Source organism: Dicentrarchus labrax, unplaced genomic scaffold (genome assembly GCF_905237075.1).
Source record: "Dicentrarchus labrax unplaced genomic scaffold, dlabrax2021, whole genome shotgun sequence".
In the NCBI taxonomy this organism is placed as follows: domain Eukaryota; kingdom Metazoa; phylum Chordata; class Actinopteri; family Moronidae; genus Dicentrarchus; species Dicentrarchus labrax.
The window spans coordinates 28,630-56,024 of record NW_026136981.1 but is presented as its reverse complement, the minus strand read 5'-3'; the positions used below and the strand labels follow the sequence as shown (position 1 = coordinate 56,024).

The window sequence follows — 27,395 nt, the reverse complement described above, 5'->3', positions numbered from 1 at the left end:
CTGGAAATGAAGACAAGAAAAGAAAATCACCAACAGCGTACTTTCAGTGTGACACTGCCAACCCAGCCCCCACTCTGGAAACACCCTTGTTGGTGGTTATATTAAATTAAACAAATGCTGTCTGATACTTTCAGTCCATCCATTAGAGGTCTGGATGATGTAAATCTTATACCATCATCTGTTTGTAGGATGGGAAGCAGGTAGATGGATCATGTATATTATTATTTAATTCATCAAGATTATACAGGAAATATAACAAAGACCAGTTTGTTTCAATGTTTTTAATTTCACACAAGACAAGACAGAACAGTTCACTCACAAATCACATTAATTCAATTCAATTTTATTTGTAAAGCACAAATTCATAACAGAAGTTATCTCAGGACACAAATAGAGCAGGTCTAGACCGAACTCCTTATAACATTATTTACAGAGACAGTTCCCACCATACGCAAGACTTTGGAGACAGCAGCAAGGAAAAACTTCCTTTTAAGAGGCAGAAACCTCGGACTGACCCCGACTCTTGTTGGGTGGCAGTCTGCCTCGACCATTACCATTACAGTAGTAGAAAAAATATATAAAGAAGTTTAATGAGAAATAAAGCTTTTAGGTTACATATGAGACGGATGGCGTATAGAGAGGTGAGTTTTCAAGGACAAATTGATCGGTTTGTGCTTTTCATTGGTTCTTCGTGTCAGCGCTTCCTGGCACAGACAGATGGACGAGATGCGTGACACTGAAAGTCATCCCAGCATTTGTTACCTATATAAACCAAAAACCCAGCAGTGAGACAGTGCTACACAAACCCAAAGCTGAACCTGTTGAATGAAGCATCATTACGTAGACACATCATTTATCCTGGGATATACTGTCTGTTTGAACAGCACCACTCACAGTTACAGGGAACCACTGTCCTCACAGCACCATGGCTGTTAAAGCTGCATTAAAGAGGCCATATTAGGCTGTTGGGGGGTTTCTGTGCTTTATTGTGTGATATATATATATTCGTGCATGTAAATGAGTGTTTTAGAGAGGGTGAATAAGCAGCAGACCAGACCCCCAAAATACAAATATGAACCTGAAAATGAGGCTGATATGACGGCTGTAATACATTATTAATCTCAGTACCAGCACTGTTCCTTTTGTGGTAAATGATATATTCTCATGTATAATCTAGTAAACTCAAAGAATTTCAAATCCAGAAAAGAAAAAACATGTTTTGCTCCACTGAGATATTTAAAAGATTTATCAGTAATTGTTCATAAAAAGAATGGATTGATTGATATATTCTATTTCTTTTAATATTCATCCTGTATCACTTACACCAACCATACACTGAGCTCTCAAGGAAATATTATAATTTACCTGAATCATTCATTTGTATGCAGTGCTGACCATGGACATTATTAGGCTCTCCACGACACCAGTGAGAATAGCTGAATCTTGTACCGTCACTCCAGAGCCAATAACCTTCCTTCATTACAGAACAGAAGATTGTACGAATAAAACAGTCAAATGATTGTTTTAATAAATATTTGTTGCACATTATATAACGGTGAATATTTTACCTGTTGTGCGTCAGACCCTCCAATCCATGCTTGATTGCTGTAATGACTGACTCTCACTATCATCCTCTGAATCTCATGGTACTCCTGAAAGCTGTGTACAGATGCAAGGTTTCCACCCATGGACTGACAGTTTCTCTACAGAGAGAGAGAGAGACAGTTCATTGGCATCATTTACAGACGTGGCCTCCTCTCTATAGAGAACAGAATGAACTTTGTGTAGAAGCTTGGGTCCCTGAATAAAGACAATCCTGATTACCTCAGCCTGAGCCCAGTTCAAGACTCTTGGAACGTAAAGGAAACAGCGACTGTTGAAAGCAGTCCAACCACTGGGACAAGATCTGACACTCTGGACATAATCAGTCTCTCCTGAAGTCAAACAGACAAGAGTGGATGATCAGCCTACAGTTCTGCTTATTTAAAGGAGAACATCATGACAAAGTGCATTTCAGTATAATTCTTTAAAAACACCCACTGACCAGCTGGAATGAATGAGTCTGTCCAATTTCCGTCCTTTGTGTCTGGAAGAGCTGCACAGTTTGATGTAGCCGTTACTGATTGAAACTGTCCGCTATTTTCATTGAGTATTTATGAATGAATTCAATCTCTTTCTCTGTTCATGCAGTAAAACTCATGTCTCATATATCTGATTACAAGAGAGCATCAATATAAATCTAAAGAAAAATATTCTTACCAACAATAGTTTCCTCTGTCCCAGGTTCACCCTCAGAGTCTGGAAGAGCTGGAAGGACATTTTGACCCAGTAGTGAGTTAATGTCTTCATCGGCTCCAGTCAGAGCCATCATGGCACAAAGAAGTGCAGACAGAGTCAGGATCTTCATGGTGGAGATGATGCCAAAGGGGATGATTAGCTTTAATAAAGACAGACAGTGTTAGTAATACTCGTCCGGGGGAAGAGACGACCTGTAGTCTATCGAACGAGCAGAGCTGCTGCAGAATGATCTTCTCTTCTTCCTTCTCAGTGTCAGCCTGTAACTTCAGTCTTCCTGTGAGGAGCTGCTGAACGAGACAAACATCAGCTCTTATATACAGTTACTTATCTCTCCACCTCGTACAAAAACAGGAAACAAAACACAAAAATACAACATAGTTGATTAACAGACACCACAATCTCGCCAACCGAGATGTGAAATACTAATCATCAAAAGTTCAAAGTATCTTTATTGTCCCTTCCAGGGAAATTGGACACGAGCCAGGATCATTCAAAATACACAAACACACCTAAACAGTGGTGGACAGCCAACAGACAGACACAGTTTACAGTTCAGGAGGTTGTTCAGCATCCAGGTCAAGGTAAGTACAAGTAATAATCTAAGCAATCTACAGACAACAGTTTAATAGATCTACTGTTTAACATGTGAATGGAAGAATGGATGATGGAAACCATGTATCTTGGACCTGAGGGGAAGAGCTGAACTTCAATGTTTAGTTGGGACATGTCAAGAAAGGATAGTGGGCTGACACCAAGGGGCGGGGCATTGGGGTGCAATGCCCAGCCATGTGCCTCTCCATCACCTAACCCCTCAACCTCTTCAAGTTCATTTAATGGGAAAAGAAAGAAAATGACGCTGAGTAACAATTCCGGCATCCACTGTGAGGTGTGAACATTACATTTGATTTATTTATCTTCTTAGCAAACTTCCTGGGTATGTATGTTGATCTTTTTAAATATAGATCAATTTCATTATTCTCTTGGTCCCAAGACTAGTTGGTCTTTGAAAATCATGTTGACACTGAAACAGTGAAATTGGTGTAATTTAATTTAATGTAATTTGGAACAATCTGCAGGAGTTTGTAAAGTTAGAATCAGAATTTAAATCCTCTTTGAGTGAAATACAGCAGTGTGACTGAATGTGTTTTCTTTGTACTGACATTGTCCTTTATGTTGATGTCCTTGGCCTGTTTGTTCTCTAAGTTATTGATTACTTTAATACTTATTGTTTCACTGGAATCAGGGCTTCATTGTCAAAGGGGGCTTGGTCCCAGCAGCCCTCAGTGTTTATATGAATCTTATAAATAATAGTTGATGCAAACACACACAATTAACTTCCTGAACCCTTCAACCTTTCAGACCTATAGGTTTTCCATGTGACTGGTACAGCTCACGTTCCTGGCTGAGCATGTGAATCTATGTGTCAAAGGTACGATTCATGTTATCAGTTCAGCTACACATCAAAAGAGTCTTTATCATGACTTCCACAGAATGTAATTTAACAGTAAATAGTGGGTGTCATGGCAGTGCCCGAGTATTTTCCCTTAAGGTTTATAACCATTTAACACCATTACAACTATCAAACACTGCCCTCACTGATATATCACAAACAGTCCTACTTTCTAATTGTGAATAAATATTGAATGATCTCCTTATTGATTATGATCAATTACAGTTTTATTATACCTCATAATTCCTCAATTGTAAGTTGAAAACAAAAACAGAAATAAATGTAAATGTCATTAAAGATTTCTTTACAAAGTGGTAAGAACTAAATATCAAAATAAAGGAAAGTCTGTTGCTTTCTCTCTTAAACCGCTGTAGTGGAGGAGAAACAATAATATACAAATACATCTTTACAAATATTCAACAAACTCAAGTTTACATTTTCACACAGAGAAATATCAGTTCAGGTAAACAGCAGTCATCATGAGCAGTGATAGCCTCCATGGCTGAACAGACACAGGAAGGAGCGCCACCTAAAGACACTCAAACATTTACAGAACAACTAATAAGAAGATGTCAAAGTACCGCCCACAATGTTTGATTGACAGGTGATCTCTGTGCAGTGAAGAAACGCCACAACAATCAGCTCTCAGAAACAACGGTGGAAACAAAACCATTTGAAGAAATCAAACACAGAATTTAACCCACTGTCCCTGAAATCACTTCTGTCTATTTGAGTTTACACAACTCAGCTGTGGATCCAAGATAAAGCCAAAGTCCAGCATAGAGAGGCTGAGTGAATGTGGTCTGGACTCAGAGACACAGTAGAAGGACAGAATACCTGCACTGTGATCCAGGTACACTCAAACTCTGGAGGACTGAGGACCTGAGACAGGAGTCCGGACATTGTTGTAATACAAGATATAAATGTTTGTGTCACAATCTAAAATCCAAGATTTGTCATTGAGTCCAAATAAACATCCATATGAGATCCCTGCTCTGCTGATATTCTTGTATGCCACTGCTACATAAACTTCTTCCCCTCTCCACGACACCTCCCAATTTTAGGCCCCATACTGTGACTGTGCTCTCAGCCCACAGGCCCCACCATTTAATAAAGACAAAAACACACACACATACACACACACACACACGCGCACACACACAAACACACCCACTCCAATTTGTGTCTTGATGATGATTGTTGTGTGTTGACCTCTGACCTCCCAGTGGTTGGTCCACAGTCTCCCTCAGGAACCCCTGAATCTCCTCCTGTGATGTAATCAATGAGGTGTGACCACAGGGGGCGCTGTTGTTACATGAACGGTAAAACATCTGTGAATTTACAGATGTTTTACTGTGTATTTTTACGGAAATATTAATCAAATTAGAGCTTATTCAAAGAAACTTTACTTTCTTTGCACATAAAAAGTTAAAATACATTTTGCAAATCATTTAGTTTGCACATATTTACTGTTTATTAAAGAGATTAAAGAGTTGAATCTGTTTATTTAAGAGATTAAAGAGTTGAATCTGTTTATTTAAGAGATTAAACAGTTGAATCTGTTGATGGTTTTGTTTGTTAATTGAAAGATATCTTCTATAGTTATTACATTATATTGATTAATGTGCATTGAGGTTTAAATGGTGAGCTGATAAAGTTAACCACAGCACCACCTTGTGGTCAGACGGCTGCACTGAACACTGAATCAGCTTTCATTATACAGCCCCCCACAGCGCCACCAGGTGGTGACAGGTCTGTACTGCAGGAGGCTGTCTCATACTCTGTTAAATACACTGTTGGATATTCTGTATGTGAAGTGAGACAAAAATCTTTTGATGATATTAAATTACACTTTAACAGTTTTCTGAATGTAAACAATTATTAAAGAACACTTTATTGTTATAAGTTCTGATGTGAACGTCTCTTATCTGATACCTTAAAATGTTGATCTACAGCTGTGGTGGTCCCAGAAGATTTTATTTGGGATATTTCTACAGTTGAACAGACATATTAAATACAATAGGACAACATTACACATATAACAGAACCGTCTTCATTCAGGTATCTTAGGGTCAGAGGTCAAGGGGTCAAATGGTTATACCAGTTTTTACATGGCTGTAATTTTGGTATGCTAATTAGCCCACTTCCCTGCTAGCATGGTATGGTTGCAGAGGGGAAGAGGGAAGGATCATGGGGGGGGGCGATCAGATTATACGGCTGATTATTGATTATGATAAAGATAATTACAGTTTTATCATACCTCATAATTCCTCATTTCAAACATAAATAAATGTAAATGTGAGATTCAACTACAAAAGCACTGAACACTCTTTTAACGACATCAGTCTGTCTGCTCTCCTGTACAGAAAGGAGTTCACTAACAATGACCACGCCATCAAATGTATGAAATAAGAAACGTTTATTGCACATAATGAACGAATGTGAACCAATGTGGTATACTGAGGGATGAGGGGTGAAGGTAGGTTCGAGGGAGGGAGGTAGGTTCAAGGGATGGAGGTAGGTTCGAGGGATGAGGGATGGATGAGGTCGGAGGAATGAAGGTAGGAGGAATGAAGGTCGGTTGGCGGATCGATGAATGGATGGAGGGGTTGGGAGCGATGTAAGAGGGAACTGAGTGGGTTGCGAGACACTGAGTCGGGGAACTGTCTCTTCGTATCTCTTGTAGAGAGCCCCAGTGGTTCCTGTATTTGTATAAGAGAGGGAGACAAAAAGAAAGGGTTTGGGTGGGAGGGATTTTGGAAATGAGTCAAGGAGGGAGTGAACGGATAAGGTATGCTTAAGTAAGTTTTGAGCGGAAATTAGATGATTGCAGCGTGGTCTTTGTTCCCGAACCTAGTTATGAAACATCATTTCACTAACAATGACCACGCCATCAAATGTATGAAATAAAAAACGTTTATTGCACATAATGAACGAATGTGAACCAATGTGGTATACTGAGGGATGAGGGGTGAAGGTAGGTTTGAGGGATGAAGGTAGGTTTGAGGGATGGAGGTAGGTTCAAGGGATGGAGGTAGGTTCGAGGAATGAGGGATGGAGGTCGGTTCGAGGGATGAGGGATGGAGGTAGGTTCGAGGGATGAGGGATGGATGAGGTCGGAGGAATGAAGGTCGGTTGGCGGATCGATGAATGGATGGAGGGGTTGGGCGTGATGTAAGAGGGAACTGAGTGGGTTGCGAGACACTGAGTGGGGGAACTGTCTCTTCGTATCTCTTGTAGAGAGCCCCCAAAAAGACTCCGAATCGATTCGTAAGTGTGTTTCATATCGTTTTTTAGGTTATAACAGATGTACGTGAGATATGCTCGAGAAGACCATCTGCCAAGGGGTTTATTGCCGATATCTGGGATTCCCTGCCTGGGAGCAGTGGATGTGGCCCGGATGCAAGGGAACGCCCCGAGTATGGCTATGGGGAAATTCTGGTTTGGACAGGATTTGCAAATGTGTCGAAACTGATCACGTTGGTATGATGATTTAATCGATGGAAGCGAACGGGATGAAGCTATCGAGTGAAAGAAAATGGCGACCAAATTATCCATCTGAGGGGAGTCAGTAGAGGATGGAGGCTGAAGATGGTGGGACTGGAGTTGAAACGGCGTCGGAGGCTAGTGCCGATTGTCTGAATTTACGTAACGAGAAGCGAGAGTGTGATGGCGATTGCGTTCTGAGACCTGGGATGCAAGAAGCTCGAGTGATGAATTGATGCTGTGCTGAAGCTAGGGTAAGCTTCCGTATGAGCTGCGTTATGTTAAGGCAGTGGGACTGGTCCCTTGTTTATGATGTCGAATGGTGGTGGTCATGATTTTATTGGACCATTAGTGACCCCAAAGAATGATTGCTAAGATCACTGGGTACGTTTCGCGTATAGCAGAGGAAGAAGAAGGATGAGAAGTCAAGCAGCCACTAGGCTGAAGACCACCTGCCACAATGAGCAACTTTGGTTGGAGGTGCTGCATATGTGAATAGCTGGACGTGTTCCAGCTTAGTGATGTAGTGGTCGTAAAATAATAAAATGCCATTAAGTGGTGGGAGGAACTGGTGCCATGATTTGCGTCATCTGGTGTGTCATGTTCGTGAAGCAACGTGGGTTGGATTGATTTTGAATGTAGGGAACAGTGGACTGGGGAATGGACCCATTGTGAATGCGTCTTTATTTTCTCTGTCCGGGAATTTATCAACTATGTCGGGCTCGGAGGTGATTGACAGAGTTGTGGCATGTATGAGGAATCTGGCGTGACCTGTAAACCTAACACTGTGTGTAAATCATTGTAGGTGGTTAACAATCTGTCGATCTGGGTGGTTCTTCGAGGCGGTGGCGTGAGCGTTGATTTTTATTGGTGTATTCGGATACTTATGCGGGCTGTGTTTAGTTGGATTATGGGGACATGCAGGTCTTGCATGTGCTCTGCTGCAGAAGGAGCAGGTGAGGAGCAAATGGCAACTTGAAATGTTGCTTCTGAAGTTGTACGAATTGTTACGAACCGGCCTCTTGGCATGGTAGAGGACTGGTCCGTTTCTCTTGTCGACGCCCTTGGAACAAGAGCTGTGGTTGAACGTTTGCGGATTTGGGGTGTTTAGGGCATATGGCGAAAAAAGCAGGGCTACGTTGGTTTTGAGGTAAGGTTCGGGTCAAAGCAGCTGTGAGGGTGTGTGTTGTGGTTGGAGGGACGGGGCACCGCGCCTCGTTGGTTGTGATTCAGGGAAGAGCGAGCTGTGAAAACGCGGCAGTAGAGTTCTGGATATTGTGAGCACCCGTAAGTTCCCTGATTGAATTGTTGCAGGCAACCGGCATCTTGGGATGTGAACGGAATATGGTATATGTAGATTCCCTTGCTGCTGAGCCCCGGGGCTGGGTTGAGTAACCGTCCGGCTCTGATCTGCGATCGGGCAACGATGAACGAATATCGTGGAAAGAGGGGAACAGGAAGGTGAATTGTACTGCGATGCGTTGTTTAGAGTGGGTAAATAGTGGCTGTTTGCATTCAATGGACTGAATGAAGTTTAAGTGTTCTGTGGATATGAGGGTTGCTTGTGGACGGGTGTATTGAATGGCGAGGTCAACGCGTATATGTCTGAAAACTAATGTTACAATGATGGCTCTGAAATAAAAATGTTTAACTGTTGCGAGGCTCCTTTGCTTGTCTGGACTAAGAGGCGAACCGGTATTTTAAATGAACGTAGAAAGATATTGCGTATGTTTTAAGAATTTGCCATAACAGATTATTGTTAAATAAATATAAACAGGGAAGGAGAGGTGACCCTGGAATAAAGGGAGGACAGGGTCCCGGTGGGCCAAAGCGAGAGATGCAAGTTCAGACGGATGTATTGAATGACAAGGTCGATGCCTTTACGTATGTAAACTAATGTTACGATGATGGCTCTGAAGTAAAACCAATAACTGTTGCAGGGCTTCCTGCTTGCCTGAATTAAGAGGCAAGCCGGTATGTTGAACGAAAGTGGGAAGATATATTGCATATATGTTTTAAGAATTTGCCATGAAAGATTATTTATCGTTTAGAATAAGGGTTTTGTGGCTGGGAGCGCTCTGTGCGCCTGAGAAGGTTGGAATTGGAATGGGAGGAGCAGAGGCAGCCGAAGAAGATGGAACAAGGAAGTTAGAAATGAGAGAAGGGAAAAGATGCTGGGATGTAGGGATGCCTGTGCTCAGGTTGTTTGTGAAGGCGAAATGGCAGGTACTGGGTTTGATACTACCTGGCCCTCTGAGAGGGCTGATGAGGAAGGCTGGGCTGTGGGATGCGCCGTGACGCCATCGGCGTTGCGAAGGACGCGACGCCGTGAACCCGGAAGCGGCGGTGAAGCTTGGAGAGGAAGTGTGGCGTTTTCCTGGAAGTGCGTGGAAAGTTTCGTTTTGTTATCGGTGCGTTGGAAGGGTGTGTTTCGCTGAGAGAGAGCGATCCTCGGGCAAGTCACCGTAGTTTACGGCCGAGGGACAGCCAGAGAAACGGCGAGGTGAAGTCGGGTCGCGGTAGCTTCGCCCGAGGCTGCTGGCAGGAGGGAGGTCGGTCGGACGCCGGAGAACTTCCCTGGACCTGTTGGGGGGCGAAGACCTGATGGTGTTGGAGCTGTCGGTGGATGAAGGCTGGGAGTGTCGGAGCACGTGGATTGTTGAGCGGAGCCGCGGTGGCTGACGAGAATGAATGGTAGGCGAGGAAGAGGACTCGGACATTTCGTGAGTTTGCCATCCGTCTTCAAACATGTTGCTGTCTGAAGAGTTGAGCTTGTACTCCGTGGTTCGTCTGACGCCGATCATGTGGGAAATGAGTCAAGGAGGGAGTGAACGGATAAGGTATGCTTAAATAAGTTTTGAGCGGAAATTAGATGATTGCAGGGCGTGGTCTTTGTTCCCGAACCTAGTTATGAAACATCATTTATTTCTATTATAAATAAGTATTATTACATTATTTCTGGAGACCAGAATGACAGAGAGCCAAATACCTTCATTCATGTTTATTAATGAAATAAAATACAGTGAAAATACACAGCTACAGTCCTTAAAGTTATTATTATTAATCCCCTAAATTCATCCTGAGCCTGATCATCAGTCTGTCTGTGGTCTCTTTTATCAAACAGCAGGGTATGGTGCATTTGTCTGGGACTATTTTCAGCAGCAGATTGTTGCTCATTGATGTGTTTGTAGTAGTTTTTGGAACAATGGAGCTCTATGGCACTGTGCTACACACACAGGACTTGTTCGTAGACACATTCATTGTTGGTTTAAGTCTGGAAATGAAGACAATAAAAGAAAATCACCAGCAGCGTACTTTCAGTGTGACACTGCCAACCCAGCCCCCACTCTGGAAACACCCTTGTTGGTGGTTATATTAAATTAAACAAATGCTGTCTGATACTTTCAGTGCATCCATTAGAGGTCTGGATGATGTAGATCTTATACCATCATCTGTTTGTAGGATGGGAAGCAGGTAGAAGGATCATGTATATTATTATTTAATTCATCAAGATTATACAGGAAATATAACAAAGACCAGTTTGTTTCAATGTTTTTAATTTCACACAAGACAAGACAGAACAGTTCACTCACAAATCACATTAATTCAATTCAATTTTATTTGTAAAGCACAAATTCATAACAGAAGTTATCTCAGGACACAAATAGAGCAGGTCTAGACCGAACTCCTTATAACATTATTTACAGAGACAGTTCCCACCATACGCAAGACTTTGGAGACAGCAGCAAGGAAAAACTTCCTTTTAAGAGGCAGAAACCTCGGACTGACCCCGACTCTTGTTGGGTGGCAGTCTGCCTCGACCATTACCATTACAGTAGTAGAAAAAATATATAAAGAAGTTTAATGAGAAATAAAGCTTTTAGGTTACATATGAGACGGATGGCGTATAGAGAGGTGAGTTTTCAAGCACAAATTGATCGGTTTGTGCTTTTCATTGGTTCTTCGTGTCAGCGCTTCTTGGCACAGACAGATGGACGAGATGCGTGACACTGAAAGTCATCCCAGCATTTGTTATCTATATAAACCAAAAACACAGCAGTGAGACAGCGCTGCACAAACCCAAAGCTGAACCTGTTGAATGAAGCATCATTACATAAACACATCATTTATCCTGGGATATACTGTCTGTTTGAACAGCACCACTCACAGTTACAGGGAACCACTGTCCTCACAGCACCATGGCTGTTAAAGCTGCATTAAAGAGGCCATATTAGGCTGTTGGGGGGTTTCTGTGCTTTATTGTGTGATATATATATATTCGTGCATGTAAATGAGTGTTTTAGAGAGGGTGAATAAGCAGCAGACCAGACCCCCAAAATACAAATATGAACCTGAAAATGAGGCTGATATGACGGCTGTAATACATTATTAATCTCAGTACCAGCACTGTTCCTTTTGTGGTAAATGATATATTCTCATGTATAATCTAGTAAACTCAAAGAATTTCAAATCCAGAAAAGAAAAAACATGTTTTGCTCCACTGAGATATTTAAAAGATTTATCAGTAATTGTTCATAAAAAGGATGGATTGATTGATATATTCTATTTCTTTTAATATTCATCCTGTATCACTTACACCAACCATACACTGAGCTCTCAAGGAAATATTATAATTTACCTGAATCATTCATTTGTATGCAGTGCTGACCATGGACATTATTAGGCTCTCCACGACACCAGTGAGAATAGCTGAATCTTGTGCCGTCACTCCAGAGCCAATAACCTTCCTTCATTACAGAACAGAAGATTGTATGAATAAAACAGTCAAATGATTGTTTTAATAAATATTTGTTGCACATTATATAACGGTGAATATTTTACCTGTTGTGCGTCAGACCCTCCAATCCATGCTTGATTGCTGTAATGACTGACTCTCACTATCATCCTCTGAATCTCATGGTACTCCTGAAAGCTGTGTACAGATGCAAGGTTTCCACCCATGGACTGACAGTTTCTCTACAGAGAGAGAGAGAGACAGTTCATTGGCATCATTTACAGACGTGGCCTCCTCTCTATAGAGAACAGAATGAACTTTGTGTAGAAGCTTGGGTCCCTGAATAAAGACAATCCTGATTACCTCAGCCTGAGCCCAGTTCAGGACTCTTGGAACGTAAAGGAAACAGCGACTGTTGAAAGCAGTCCAACCACTGGGACAAGATCTGACACTCTGGACATAATCAGTCTCTCCTGAAGTCAAACAGACAAGAGTGGATGATCAGCCTACAGTTCTGCTTATTTAAAGGAGAACATCATGACAAAGTGCATTTCAGTATAATTCTTGAAAAACACCCACTGACCAGCTGGAATGAATGAGTCTGTCCAATTTCCGTCCTTTGTGTCTGGAAGAGCTGCACAGTTTGATGTAGCCGTTACTGATTGAAACTGTCCGCTATTTTCATTGAGTATTTATGAATGAATTCAATCTCTTTCTCTGTTCATGCAGTAAAACTCATGTCTCATATATCTGATTACAAGAGAGCATCAATATAAATCTAAAGAAAAATATTCTTACCAACAATAGTTTCCTCTGTCCCAGGTTCACCCTCAGAGTCTGGAAGAGCTGGAAGGACATTTTGACCCAGTAGTGAGTTAATGTCTTCATCGGCTCCAGTCAGAGCCATCATGGCACAAAGAAGTGCAGACAGAGTCAGGATCTTCATGGTGGAGATGATGCCAAAGGGGATGATTAGCTTTAATAAAGACAGACAGTGTTAGTAATACTCGTCCGGGGAAGAGACGACCTGTAGTCTATCGAACGAGCAGAGCTGCTGCAGAATGATCTTCTCTTCTTCCTTCTCAGTGTCAGCCTGTAACTTCAGTCTTCCTGTGAGGAGCTGCTGAACGAGACAAACATCAGCTCTTATATACAGTTACTTATCTCTCCACCTCGTACAAAAACAGGAAACAAAACACAAAAATACAACATAGTTGATTAACAGACACCACAATCTCGCCAACCGTGATGTGAAATACTAATCGTCAAAAGTTCAAAGTATCTTTATTGTCCCTTCCAGTGAAATTGGACACGAGCCAGGATCATTCAAAATACACAAACACACCTAAACAGTGGTGGACAGCCAACAGACAGACACAGTTTACAGTTCAGGAGGTTGTTCAGCATCCAGGTCAAGGTAAGTACAAGTAACAATCTAAGCAATCTACACACAACAGTTTAATAGATCTACTGTTTAACATGTGAATGGAAGAATGGATGATGGAAACCATGTATCTTGGACCTGAGGGGAAGAGCTGAACTTCAATGTTTAGTTGGGACATGTCAAGAAAGGATAGTGGGCTGACACCAAGGGGCGGGGCATTGGGGTGCAATGCCCAGCCATGTGCCTCTCCATCACCTAACCCCTCAACCTCTTCAAGTTCATTTAATGGGAAAAGAAAGAAAATGACACTGAGTAACAATTCCTGCATCCACTGTGAGGTGTGAACATTACATTTGATTTATTTATCTTCTTAGCAAACGTCCAGGGTATGTATGTTGATATTTTTAAGTATAGATCAATTTCATTATTCTCTTGGTCCCAAGACTAGTTGGTCTTTGAAAATCATGTTGATACTGAAACAGTGAAATTGGTGTAATTTAATTTAATGTAATTTGGAACAATCTGCAGGAGCTTGTGAAGTTAGAATCAGAATTTAAATCCTCTTTGAGTGAAATACAGCAGTGTGACTGAATGTGTTTTCTTTGTACTGACATTGTCCTTTATGTTGATGTCCTTGGCCTGTTTGTTCTCTAAGTTATTGATTACTTTAATACTTATTGTTTCACTGGAATCAGGGCTTCATTGTCAAAGGGGGCTTGGTCCCAGCAGCCCTCAGTGTTTATATGAATCTTATAAATAATAGTTGATGCAAACACACACAATTAACTTCCTGAACCCTTCAACCTTTCAGACCTATAGGTTTTCCATGTGACTGGTACAGCTCACGTTCCTGGCTGAGCATGTGAATCTATGTGTCAAAGGTACGATTCATGTTATCAGTTCAGCTACACATCAAAAGAGTCAGTTCATCATGACTTCCACAGAATGTAATTTAACAGTAAATAGTGGGTGTCATGGCAGTGCCCGAGTATTTTCCCTTAAGGTTTATAACCATTTAACACCATTACAACCATCAAACACTGCCCTCACTGATATATCACAAATAATCCTACTTTCTAATTGTGAATAAAAATTGAATGATCTCCTTATTGATTATGATCAATTACAGTTTTATTATACCTCATAATTCCTCATTTGTAAGTTAAAAACAAAAACAGAAATAAATGTAAATGTCATTAAAGATTTCTTTACAAAGTGGTAAGAACTAAATATCAAAATAAAGGAAAGTCTGTTGCTTTCTCTCTTAAACCCCTGTAGTGGAGGAGAAACAATAATATACAAATACATCTTTACAAATATTCAACAAACACAAGTTTACATTTTCATGCAGAGAAATATCAGTTCAGGTAAACAACAGTCATCATGAGCAGTGATAGCCTCCATGGCAATAGAAGGAAATATGAAACGCTATTTTCTGGACTGAAGACTGAGGTTGTTTTTTGCAGATGTGTGTGTTCAATAGAGCTAATGTTTTATTTTTGGCCAACCAGTGTGTGAAATATAGGGTGACAGTCTAGATTTAAGTAGCTATAACACAAGAACAAGCTGTGACTTTTTTATTTGCTCTGTGCTTTAAGGGCTGTTTAGAGACATTTTTCTCTTGCAGATAAAGGACTTTTTGTTTGTATCAATTAGCTCATCTTCACAGTTCACATGTTTTTAGACGTTTAAATAGGCAGAGGCAGAGCAAATTGCATTCAAATGCCACAAATGCTTGAGATGCAATATGTGTTTATTGTGTTATTAAAAGTGAGTGGTAAGAGTGGTAGTTATGTAAAAATAAACCTTTGTAGAATCTACAAATAGACATAATTAGGCACATTGTTGACACCTCCTTTCTTTTTGACATTTTAATGGAGTCAAAGCTGTTTTTTAAGGCGTTCCAGAGCCCCACCAACACCTGTATTTTGCACACTGATTCTAACCCAATTTGACAATGATCCTGCTTGACGTTTGTAGTTATAGCTATTGTTTCAAAGTGAATTGACTGACTGATTGATTGAGTGATTGAATTACATTTCCCCCAGGGATATTAAGAGAATTGTTATGAAGAGAGGCAGAGATATTCAGAGCTTCTTCAAAAAAAAGAAAAGAGTCAGAGCCAGCCACAGCTTCTACCAGTAGCAGTGAAAAGGCTCAGTCAAGTCAGCAGCCTAGTACAGCAGTAGTGATGAAGAGGAGTCAGCTCCTCCTGCACAGGATGGTAAGTCATGCTTTAGTTTATCCTTTGCTTACAGATACACTTTTTAATAAGGTCCTATCTTTAAGCATTTTGGTTTGTTCTGTTGCCTGGTTTGCTGTGTTTTTATGTAACCACAAGATGGCGCCTCAATTAGTAAAGCAAACACAGGTAACAATACAGGTGACACAGATGATGAGCTGATGACTGATAAATGTTATTCAATAGGATGAGTTAAGAGCAGTTGAATTTTGCTACTCTAATCTAACTTGTGAAGAGACGAGGACTTTAATCCACTACAAGGAAATGGCTCTTAGAAAATGTGTACCCTATCCTGAACATAATTACTGATTAAAAATAGATATGTTAAAATAACCAGAGATACTTGAGGACTGTGATAGGTGGAAATGGAATATGACTTTTTTTTTTTATATATATATTTTTACCAACATAGACACCTTTATTTGACAGTTACGAGACAGGAAGTCATGGGAGAGAGAGGGGATGTGACATGCAGCAAAGGACCGGGATTCGAACCGTGGTCAGCTGCGTACGTATACTGATTAAACTTTGCTATGCCATGGCCACCCCACACTAGCCTTGTGTCCCATCTTGGTCAACCCAGTAAAAATGTCCTGGATATGCCACTGTGTGGTCCTCCTGTGTGTGAGAGCTTCTTCATCTCAGCGTCTTTCCTCTTCAGCTCAGTGATCTCCTGCTCCAGCTTCTCCTGAAGCTCTTTGACTCGACTCACTTCTGTTTCCTGCTGGGATCTGACCTGCTGCTTCACATCAGAGCTTCTTTTCTCCATGAGACGGATCAGCTGAGTGAAGATCTTCTCACTGTCCTCCACTGCTTTATCAGCAGAGCGATTGATAGCCTCCACTTGCTGTTGAAGCTCTTTCGCATCTTTCTCTCTGTCCTGGATTCTCTGCTGGATGTTTTGTCGACTCACCTCGAGCTCTCTCTGCCTCTGTCCTTTCTGCTGCAGCTGAGACTGTGTCGTGGCCTTTATGTTCATACACAGAGCAGAGATAACAGATACACTGCTGATCAGTACGGCAGAACATCTTCGTCACCTCATCATGACGAGAGCAGATGTTCTCCTGGATCTTCTTGGACGGGTCCACATACAAGAATGTGTGACGGTTGTGTTGAGGCCATTCATGGATGACTTGAATAAAACTTTACAGAAAGACAAGATCATATTTTGCATGCTTTATTAAACAAATTGCTACCACAAATTGGTGTTTTCAGGAGGATCACTCGTGTGACCGGACTTCTGACACTCAGGGCTGAATGTAAAGACTGTGCGGGGCTAGAGTCTTGGACGGTAACTTAAAATAAATGTGTTGCAGTTATAACTGAATCTTGCTCTCCCAGGCCAGAGTTACAAGATACACTTTTGTGGAAGGCTCAGCATCAAGAAATCCAGCCACTAGTGTAAGCAGGTTTTGCAATCACAACCTTGCATAACAAAAATGGCAAAACTACTGCCATGAAACGAGTTAGTCGCACATAAGCATGCGAATATGCAAAAGACAAAACTGTCAACATTTTCAGAGAGAACAGATATGTGTGGGGAGTGGCACATGATTCACAGGTAAACTTATTGCTCATCACACCCTTGTTATCACAAAGTAGTAGCTATCTGCAGAGGTTCCCAACCTATGTCCGAAAAGAACCCCTTTCTGTCATTGAATACACTGACGAGCCCTGACTAAGAGTAATATATTATGGATATTTCCTACTATATTGAAAACTGTACAATGAACTGTAAAAAGTTTGTGTTAAATTAGGGATTTGGATACATTAACAGATAACTTCCAGTTAAGGGAACTTATTATCCAATTCTCTGTCTATATTATGTATTTTCTATCATTTTCACAATCATAAATACCTAATAGGCTTATTCTTTGAGGAATTCAGTGTTCTCTTTTCTGGCACATGACATTTGTTGACACATTTATTAAGTCTGGCACTGTTGACTTTGACTAACCTCGTCCAGCTGGAGATCTTTAAGTGATCGAGCAATGAATCTTCTGTTGTCAAGGTCTTGTGTACGAAGGATTTACAAACTTCTGGGTCTTCAACTGAAATCTCTCCGACCTTAAGACGTTGCTGCTTGGGAATGTCCCTGTAGGACAGCTTGCAGTGCAGCCATCTGACCACAAGATGGTGGTGCAGCTATTTTTTTCAGCTCATCCACAAACAGCCATCAAGAGAGAGCATTTGAGAGCTTTGTACTGAACATAGAACAAGGACAGATAATGTTTTTGAATGTGCTTGACCCTTTTGTGCTGTGTTATTATTGTTATTGAAACAAGAATAAAGCAGCAGAAAATAAAGTACCTCAAAATGTACTTAAGTACTTTCCACCACTGGAATAAAGGAAGTGTATGTTAATGTAATATGTAGATAAGTTTGAAATTGAACATTAAGTGATACATTCTGTTGGTAATCAATAATATTTCAATTTAAAATGACCTAAAACAACAAAAACAAGCAGTTAGAGACATTTACTGGTAAACAAAACTCAAGACAATTGTCAACCATTGAATCAATGTAAAGATATAGTGGAGTCATGGTGTCCTACTGACCTCTGCCTGTGTTTCTATTGCTGCCTCTCTGGTTTGGGTTAAAGGTGCACAATATTTACACAGAGCTCCTTCAAATCTACTGTTGGATATTCTATGTGTGACTTCAGACAAAAATTATACTTATTATTTATAGTTATTTATAGTTTAGTTTGGCGCCACATTTTTAACACCTCATTACGATACAGTGAACTTCACTGACCATCTCCCATTTAACACCATCATACCTGCAAATAAAATAAAACCTATTTTTTCACCTTAGTCGTGGTTCTCCTTGAAGATTTTGGTATATTTTCTACAGCTGAACAGAAGAATTACTACAACTACACATTAAATAGTACCTTAGATATTTCTGCGCGTTCACTTGCTATTAAACTAAACCAAATGCTGTCTGACACATTCAGTCCATCCATCAGAGGTTTGGATGATGTAGATCTTATACCATCATCTGTTTGTAGGATGGGAAGCAGGTAGAATGATCATGTACATTAAGATAAGATAAGATATGCTTTATTGATCCCCTAGGGGAAATTGATATTTTCACTCTTTTTTATACACACACACAGGCTGAAATGCACACTTCATGCTCTTGTGGACATGCAAAGGGGATAGATGGTGGAATGATGGGGCTGCAACATTAATTGTGCCCCATGAGCAGGTTTTGGGGTTGTAAGGAGGTGAAACTGGCACCTCTCCAGCTACCAGTCCACACTCCATATTTTGTGGTCTGTGGGACTTGAACCAGCAACCCTCCAGTTCTCAAGCCAAGTCCCTACACACTGTGCTACTGCCGCCCTATTATTGTTTAATTCATCAAGATTTTACAGGAAATATAACAAACACCAGTTTTTTTCAATGTTTTTAATTTGAAACAAGACAAGAAACAACAGTTCACTCACTTAAGCTTCTTAAATGACATTAATTCAATTCAATTTATTTGTATAGCATCAATTCATAACAGAAGATATCTCAGAACACAAATAGAGCAGGTCTAGACCGAACTCCTTCTAACATTATTTATAGAGATCCAACCGGTCCCACCATGAGCAAGACCTTGGAGACAGCGGCAAGGAAAAACTTCCTTTTAAGAAGAAGAAACCTCGGACTGACCCCGACTCTAGGTGGGTGGCAGTCTGCCTCGACCATTACCATTACAGTAGTAGAAAAAATATATAAAGAAGTTTAATAAGAAATAAAGCCTTTAGGTTACATATGAGACGGATGGCGTATAGAGAGGTGAGTTTTCAAGCACAAATTGATCGGTTTGTGCTTTTCATTGGTTCTTCATGTCAGCGCTTCCTGGCACAGACTGATGGGAGGGACCCGTCACACCAAAAGTCATCCCAGCATTTCTGATCTGTATAAACCAAAAACCCAGCAGTGAGACAGCGCTACACAAACCCAAAGCTGAACCTGTTGAATGAAGCATCATTACGTAGACACATCATTTATCCTGGGATATACTGTCTGTTTGAACAGCACCACTCACAGTTACAGGGAACCACTGTCCTCACAGCACCATGGCTGTTAAAGCTGCATTAATAAGTTACTAATCAATCGCAGTAACCAGCACTGTAGATTTTGTGGTATATGATATCAATGCCATGTATAATTTCAGGAACCCAAAGAATTTGAAAACCTAGTTATAAATTATTATTTGTTATTTAAAAAAAATTGATTGATATATTCTTTCAGTTCATTGTCTTTTTCTTCATATTCATCCTGTATCATTTACACCAACCATACACTGAGCTCTCAAGGAAAGTAATGTGATTTACCTGAAAAATTAATTTGTGTGCAGTGCTGACCACGATCATTATTAGGCTCTCCACGACACCAGTGAGAATAGCTGAATCTTGTGCCGTCACTCCAGAGCCAATAACGTTCCTTCATTACAGAACAGAAGATTGTATGAATAAAACAGTCAAATGATTGTTTTAATAAATATTTGTTGCACATTATATAACGGTGAATATTTTACCTGTTGTGCGTCAGACCCTCCAATCCATGCTGGATTGCTGTAATGACTGACTCTCACTATCATCCTCTGAATCTCATGGTACTCCTGAAAGCTGTGTACAGATGCAAGGTTTCCACCCATGGACTGACAGTTTCTCTGCAGAGAGAGAGAGACAGTTCATTGGCATCATTTACAGACGTGGCCTCCTCTCTATAGAGAACAGAATGAACTTTGTGTAGAAGTTTGGGTCCCTGAATTAACACAATCCCAATTACCTCAGCCTGAGCCCAGTTCAGGACTCTTGGAACGTAAAGGAAACAGCGACTGTTGAAAGCAGTCCAACCACTGGGACAAGATCTGGCCCTCTGGACATCATCAGTCTCTCCTGAAGTCAAACAGACAAGAGTGGATAATCAGTCTATAGTTCTGCTTATTTAAAGGAGAACATCATGACAAAGTGCATTTCAGTATAGTTCTTGAGAAACACCCACTGACCAGCTGGAATGAATGAGTCTGTCCAATTTTCGTCCTTTGTGTCTGGAAGAGCTGCACAGTTTGATGTAGCCGTTACTGATTGAAACTGTCCGCTATTTTCATTGAGTATTTATGAATGAATTCAATCTCTTTCTCTGTTCATGCAGTAAAACTCATGTCTCATATATCTGATTACAAGAGAGCATCAATATAAATCTAAAGAAAAATATTCTTACCAACAATAGTTTCCTCTGTCCCAGGTTCACCCTCAGAGTCTGGAAGAGCTGGAAGGACATTTTGACCCAGTAGTGAGTTAATGTCTTCATCGCCCCTCGTTGCTGTGTATAGACAAATGTACTTAACATACAGAGTGATACTCACCAGCTGCTCCAGTCAGAGTTATCATGGCACAAAGAAGTGCAGACAGAGTCAGGATCTTCATGGTGGAGATGATGCCAAAGGGGATGATTAGCTTTAATAAAGACAGACAGTGTTAGTAATACTTGTCCGGGGGAAGAGACGACCTGTAGTCTATCGAACGAGCAGAGCTGCTGCAGAATGATCTTCCCTCTTCCTTCTCGGTGTCAGCCTGTAACTTCAGTCTTCCTGTGAGGAGCTGCTGAACGAGACAAACATCAGCTCTTTATATACAGTTACTTATCTCTCCACCTCGTACAAAAACGGAAAAAAGACACAAAAACACAACATAGTTGATTAACAGACACCACAATCTCGCCAACCGTGATGTGAAATACTAATCGTCAAAAGTTCAAAGTATCTTTATTGTCTCTTCCAGGGAAATTGGACACGAGCCAGGATCATTCCAAATACACAAACACACCTAAACAGTGGTGGACAGACAACAGAGAGACACAGTTTACAGTTCAGGAGGTTGTTCAGCATCCAGGTCAAGGTAGGTACAAGTAACAATGTAAGCAATCTACAGACAACAGTTTAATAGATCTACTGTTTAACATGTGAATGGAAGAATGGATGATGGAAACCATGTATCTTGGACCTGAGGGGAACAGTTGAACTGTGTTCCAAGGGGCTGATCTTGGACCTTTGGCATTGTGGAAGCAACATTTTGTTATCAAGAGCGATGTATTGAGAGACATGCATCAACTCCATACCAACACCTTCGATGGTGGTTAGTACAGGATTCCACAGTCTTTCCAAAACTAATTAGCACGTCTTTATTTCTTTGGCCCAGTTAAGTGTAGGAAGGACTCATCATTTCATATTCAATGTTTAGTTGGGAAATGTCAAGAGAGGATAGTGGGCACCAAGGGGCGGGGCATTGGGGTGCAATGCCCAGCCATGTGCCTCTCCATCACCTAACCCCTCAACCTCTTCAAGTTCATTTAATGGGAAAGAAAGAAAATGACACTGAGTAACAATTCCTGCATCCACTGTGAGGTGTGAACATTACATTTGATTTATTTATCTTCTTAGTAAACTTCCAGGGTATGTATGTTGATCTTTTTAAGTATAGATCAATTTCATTATTCTCTTGGTCCCAAGACTAGTTGGTCTTTGAAAATCATGTTGATACTGAAACAGTGAAATTGGTGTAATTTAATTTAATGTAATTTGGAACAATCTGCAGGAGCTTGTAAAGTTAGAATCAGAATTTAAATCCTCTTTGAGTGAAATACAGCAGTGTGACTGAATGTGTTTTCTTTGTACTGACATTGTCCTTTATGTTGATGTCCTTGGCCTGTTTGTTCTCTAAGTTATTGATTACTTTAATACTTATTGTTTCACTGGAATTTAGGGCTTCATTGTCAAAGGGGGCTTGGTCCCAGCAGCCCTCAGTGTTTATATGAATCTTATAAATAATAGTTGATGCAAACACACACAATTAACTTCCTGAACCCTTCAACCTTTCAGACCTATAGGTTTTCCATGTGACTGGTCCAGCTCACGTTCCTGGCTGAGCATGTGAATCTATGTGTCAAAGGTACGATTCATGTTATCAGTTCAGCTACACATCATAAGAGTCTTTATCATGACTTCCACAGAATGTAATTTAACGGTAAATAGTGGGTGTCATGGCAGTGCCCGAGTATTTTCCCTTAAGGTTTATAACCATTTAACACCATTACAACCATCAAACACTGCCCTCACTGATATATCACAAACAGTCCTACTTTCTAATTGTGAATAAATAACGAATGATCTCCTTATTGATTATGATCAATTACAGTTTTACTATACCCCATAATTCCTCAATTGTAAGTTGAAAACAAAAACAGAAATAAATGTAAATGTCATTAAAGATTTCTTTACAAAGTGGTAAGAACTAAATATTAAAATAAAGGAAAGTCTGTTGCTTTCTCTCTTAAACCGCTGTAGTGGAGGAGAAACAATAATATACAAATACATCTTTACAAATATTCAACAAACACAAGTTTACATTTTCATGCAGAGAAATAATGAGCAGTGATAGCCTCCATGGCTGAACAGACACAGGAAGGAGTGCCACCTAAAGACACTCAAACATTTACAGAACAACTAATAAGAAGATGTCAAAGTTCCGCCCACAATGTTTGATTGACAGGTGATCTCTGTGCAGTGAAGAAACGCCACAACAATCAGCTCTCAGAAACAACGGTGGAAACAAAACCTGAAACCACTTCGTTCTATTTGAGTTTACACAACTCAGCTGTGGATCCAACATGAAGCCAAAGTCCAGCATAGAGAGGCTGAGTGAATGTGGTCCGGACTCTGTGGAGGAGAGTCATGGTTTCAGAGATGCTGTAGAAGGACAGAATAACTGCACTGTTATCCAGGTACACTCCAACTCTGGAGGACTGAGGACCTGAGACAGGAGTTTGGACATTGTTGTAATAAAAGATATAACGGTTTGTGAAACAATCTAAAATCCATATTCAGCTAACCCCCCTGCTCTGCTGATATTCTTGTATGTGACTGCTACATAAACTCTCCCTCTCCTCTCCACTTCCCAGTAACAACGTCCAGTCAGACTGTCTCTACTCAGGACCTGAATTTATACAGTGAATCTGTCTGGGTGACTAGAATAAGACTGATGTTGACTCATTACTGTTACTTTTCTGTTCCCCTCAGATAATAACAGCTGTGTATTTGCTGTGTTTGGATCCAGTGTTAGTTCATGTGAATATTTTAAGAATCCAGCTCTGGTCTTGGGCTCTGGTTGTGGCAGTAAAACATCCACTTCAGTCACTGTCAGTGAGACGTTTGTCCATTTGTCCCTCAGAACGTCCTGTAGTTTATCTCTGAGCTCTGACTCAGCTGCTGTCACAACCTCAAAGTACCTCAGAGGACGGATATTGATGCTGGATGTAGATTCACTGAGTGCTGACAGTGAGGGGTAGTTGTATAGAAACTGGGTGTGGTCGGACCACATGGCGATTCTGGGGGTGGCCTGGGGTGGCCGGGGCCACCTGAAAGCTCATTGGCCACCCCTGTGGCCACCCCAGATCTGATTGGTAATTGGTCAAGTTCGTCAACACAAGAAACAAGAGAAATGCTGTCAATCAATGATGACAGCTGATCAACTGATTTAGGGCCAGTTTTACAGTTTTAACTAACACAGTAATGGTCGTACTGAGGCTGTTAGAGCTGACGTTTGGCCATGCAGGTCAGGTGACCCATGAGATGAGCACGCTGCACCTGCTGCTGGTCCGTGAAACAGGAGGACGGTCACAGTTACAACATCAACAATACAACAACAATAAAAACGCTGACATCTGTCGATTGAGAGGTATTGTAATTTAATGTTTAGTTATATCGTAGGTCCTATCTTTAAGCATTTTGGTTTGTTCTGTTGCCTGGATTGCTGTGTTTTTTATGTAACCACAAGATGGCGCCTCAATTAGTAAAGCAAACACAGGTAACAATACAGGTGACACAGATGATGAGCTGATGACTGATAAATGTTATTCAATAGGATGAGTTAAGAGCAGTTGAATTTTGCTACTTTAATCTAATTTGTGAAGAGACAAGGACTTTAATCCACTACAAGGAAATGGCTCTTAGAAAATTTGTACTCTATCCTGAACATAATTACTGATTAAAAATAGACATGTTAAAATAACCAGAGATACTTGAGGACTGTGATAGGTGGAAATGGAATAAAAAATTACTTTTAAAAAAATATATTTTTTTACCAGCATAGACACCTTTATTTGACAGCTACGAGACAGGAAGTCATGGGAGAGAGAGGGGATGTAACATGCAGCAAAGGACCGGGATTCGAACCGCGGTCATCTGCGTATGTATATGCATTAAACTTCGCTATGCCATGGCCACCCCACACTAGCCTTGTGTCCCATCTTGGTCAACCCAGTAAAAATGTCCTGGATACACCACTGTGTGGTCCTCCTGTGTGTGAGAGCTTCTTCATCTCAGCGTCTTTCCTCTTCTGCTCAGTGATCTCCTGCTCCAGCTTCTCCTGAAGCTCTTTGACTCGACTCACTTCTGTTTCCTGCTGGGATCTGACCTGCTGCTTCACATCAGAGCTTCTTTTCTCCATGAGACGGATCAGCTGAGTGAAGATCTTCTCACTGTCCTCCCCTGCTTTATCAGCAGAGCGATTGATAGCCTCCACCTCCCGTTGAAGCTCTTTCTCTCTGTCCTGGATTCTCTGCTGGATGTTTTGTCGACTCACCTCGAGCTCTCTCTGCCTCTGTCCTTTCTGCTGCAGCTGAGACTGTGTCGTGGCCTTTATGTTCATACACAGAGCAGAGATAACAGATACACTGCTGATCAGTACGGCAGAACATCTTCGTCACCTCATCATGACGAGAGCAGATGTTCTCCTGGATCTTCTTGGACGGGTCCACATACAAGAATGTGTGACGGTTGTGTTGAGGCCATTCATGGATGACTTGAATAAAACTTTACAGAAAGACAAGATCATACTTTGCATGCTTTATTAAACAAATTGCTACCACAAATTGGTGTTTTCAGGTGGATCACTCATGTGACCGGACTTCTGACACTCAGGGCTGAATGTAAAGACTGTGCGGGGCTAGAGTCTTGGACGGTAACTTAAAATAAATGTGTTGCAGTTATAACTGAATCTTGCTCTCCCAGGCCAGAGTTACAAGATACACTTTTGTGGAAGGCTCAGCATCAAGAAATCCAGCCACTAGTGTAAATGTAGCAGGTTTTGCAATCACAACCTTGCATAACAAAAAATGGCAAAACTACTACCATGAAACGAGTTAGTCGCACATAAGCATGCGAATATGCAAAAGACAAAACTGTCAACATTTTCAGAGAGAAGAGATATGTGTGGGGGAGTGGCACATGATTCACAGGTAAACTTATTGCTCATCACACCTTTGTTATCACAAAGTAGTTGCTATCTGCAGAGGTTCCCAACCTATGTCCGAAAAGAACCCCTTTCTGTCATTGAATACACTGACGAGCCCTGACTAAGAGTAATATATTATGGATATTTCCTACTATATTCAAAACTGTACAATGAACTGTAAAAAGTTTGTGTTAAATTAGGGATTTGGATACATTAACAGATAACTTCCAGTTAAGGGAACCTATTATCCAATTCTCTGTCTATATTATGTATTTTCTATCATTTTCACAATCATAAATACCTAATAGGCTTATTCTTTGAGGAATTCAGTGTTCTCTTTTCTGGCACATGACATTTGTTGACACATTTATTAAGTCTGGCACTGTTGACTTTGACTAACCTCGTCCAGCTGGAGATCTTTAAGTGATCGAGCAATGAATCTTCTGTTGTCAAGGTCTTGTGTACGAAGGATTTACAAACTTCTGGGTCTTCAACTGAAATCTCTCCGACCTTAAGACGTTGCTGCTTGGGAATGTCCCTGTAGGACAGCTTGCAGTGCAGCCATCTGACCACAAGATGGTGGTGCAGCTATTTTTTTCAGCTCATCCACAAACAGCCATCAAGAGAGAGCATTTGAGAGCTTTGTACTGAACATACATAACAAGTTGAACAAAGGACAGATAATGTTTTTGAATGTGCTTGACCCTTTTGTGCTGTGTTATTATTGTTATTGAAACAAGAATAAAGCAGCAGAAAATAAAGTACCTCAAAATGTACTTAAGTACTTTCCACCACTGGAATAAAGGAAGTGTATGTTAATGTAATATGTAGATAAGTTTGAAATTGAACATTAAGTGATACATTCTGTTGGTAATCAATAATATTTCAATTTAAAATGACCTAAAACAACAAAAACAAGCAGTTAGAGACATTTACTGGTAAACAAAACTCAAGACAATTGTCAACCATTGAATCAATGTAAAGATATAGTGGAGTCATGGTGTCCTACTGACCTCTGCCTGTGTTTCTATTGCTGCCTCTCTGGTTTGGGTTAAAGGTGCACAATATTTACACAGAGCTCCTTCAAATCTACTGTTGGATATTCTATGTGTGACTTCAGACAAAAATTATACTTATTATTTATAGTTATTTATAGTTTAGTTTGGCGCCACATTTTTAACACCTCATTACGATACAGTGAACTTCACTGACCATCTCCCATTTAACACCATCATACCTGCAAATAAAATAAAACCTATTTTTTCACCTTAGTCGTGGTTCTCCTTGAAGATTTTGGTATATTTTCTACAGCTGAACAGAAGAATTACTACAACTACACATTAAATAGTACCTTAGATATTTCTGCGCGTTCACTTGCTATTAAACTAAACCAAATGCTGTCTGACACATTCAGTCCATCCATCAGAGGTTTGGATGATGTAGATCTTATACCATCATCTGTTTGTAGGATGGGAAGCAGGTAGAATGATCATGTACATTAAGATA

The 27,395-nt window shown here is 40.6% G+C and overlaps 2 protein-coding genes and 1 long non-coding RNA gene across 24 annotated transcripts in view; 1 reads left to right on the top strand and 2 right to left on the bottom strand.

Moving 5' to 3' along the window:
* Positions 1–27,395, bottom strand: part of LOC127360947 (ladderlectin-like) — a 38,959-nt gene that overhangs the window by 288 nt on the left and 11,276 nt on the right. For 2 of the 21 annotated variants that reach the window (XM_051395485.1, XM_051395484.1), the window contains exons 2-7: positions 12,768–12,815; positions 2,045–2,095; positions 1,825–1,934; positions 1,569–1,703; positions 1,366–1,474; positions 328–762 (exon numbers count right to left, since the gene is read on the bottom strand). In XM_051395485.1, coding sequence (XP_051251445.1) covers positions 695–762; positions 1,366–1,474; positions 1,569–1,703; positions 1,825–1,934; positions 2,045–2,095; positions 12,768–12,815 — 521 coding nt within the window. In that variant the 3' untranslated portion in view covers positions 328–694. Of the gene's footprint in view, positions 1–327; positions 763–1,365; positions 1,475–1,568; positions 1,704–1,824; positions 1,935–2,044; positions 2,096–2,259; positions 2,308–10,835; positions 11,271–11,873; positions 11,983–12,076; positions 12,212–12,332; positions 12,443–12,552; positions 12,604–12,767; positions 13,104–19,040; positions 19,508–19,928; positions 20,038–20,131; positions 20,267–20,385; positions 20,496–20,605; positions 20,657–20,820; positions 20,869–20,965; positions 21,186–27,395 lie in introns of those variants that run through there. The other 19 variants (XM_051395480.1, XM_051395479.1, XM_051395483.1 and 16 more) reach the window with 18 other exon arrangements.
* LOC127360953 (uncharacterized) lies at positions 7–19,509 on the top strand. 2 transcript variants are annotated; one of them, XR_007883980.1, is made up of 3 exons: positions 7–200; positions 10,709–10,907; positions 19,140–19,509. It is a non-coding gene; the product is annotated as an uncharacterized LOC127360953 (long non-coding RNA). The 2 variants fall into 2 exon arrangements; XR_007883981.1 differs by having other exon boundaries at positions 121–148; positions 10,657–10,907.
* LOC127360949 (ladderlectin-like) overlaps positions 10,836–27,395 on the bottom strand; it is a 33,744-nt gene continuing 17,184 nt past the window's right edge. Inside the window, exon 7 of the transcript XR_007883977.1 lies at positions 10,836–11,012. The gene's annotated coding sequence lies outside the window, so the exon portion shown is untranslated. The remainder of the gene's footprint in view (positions 11,013–27,395) is intronic.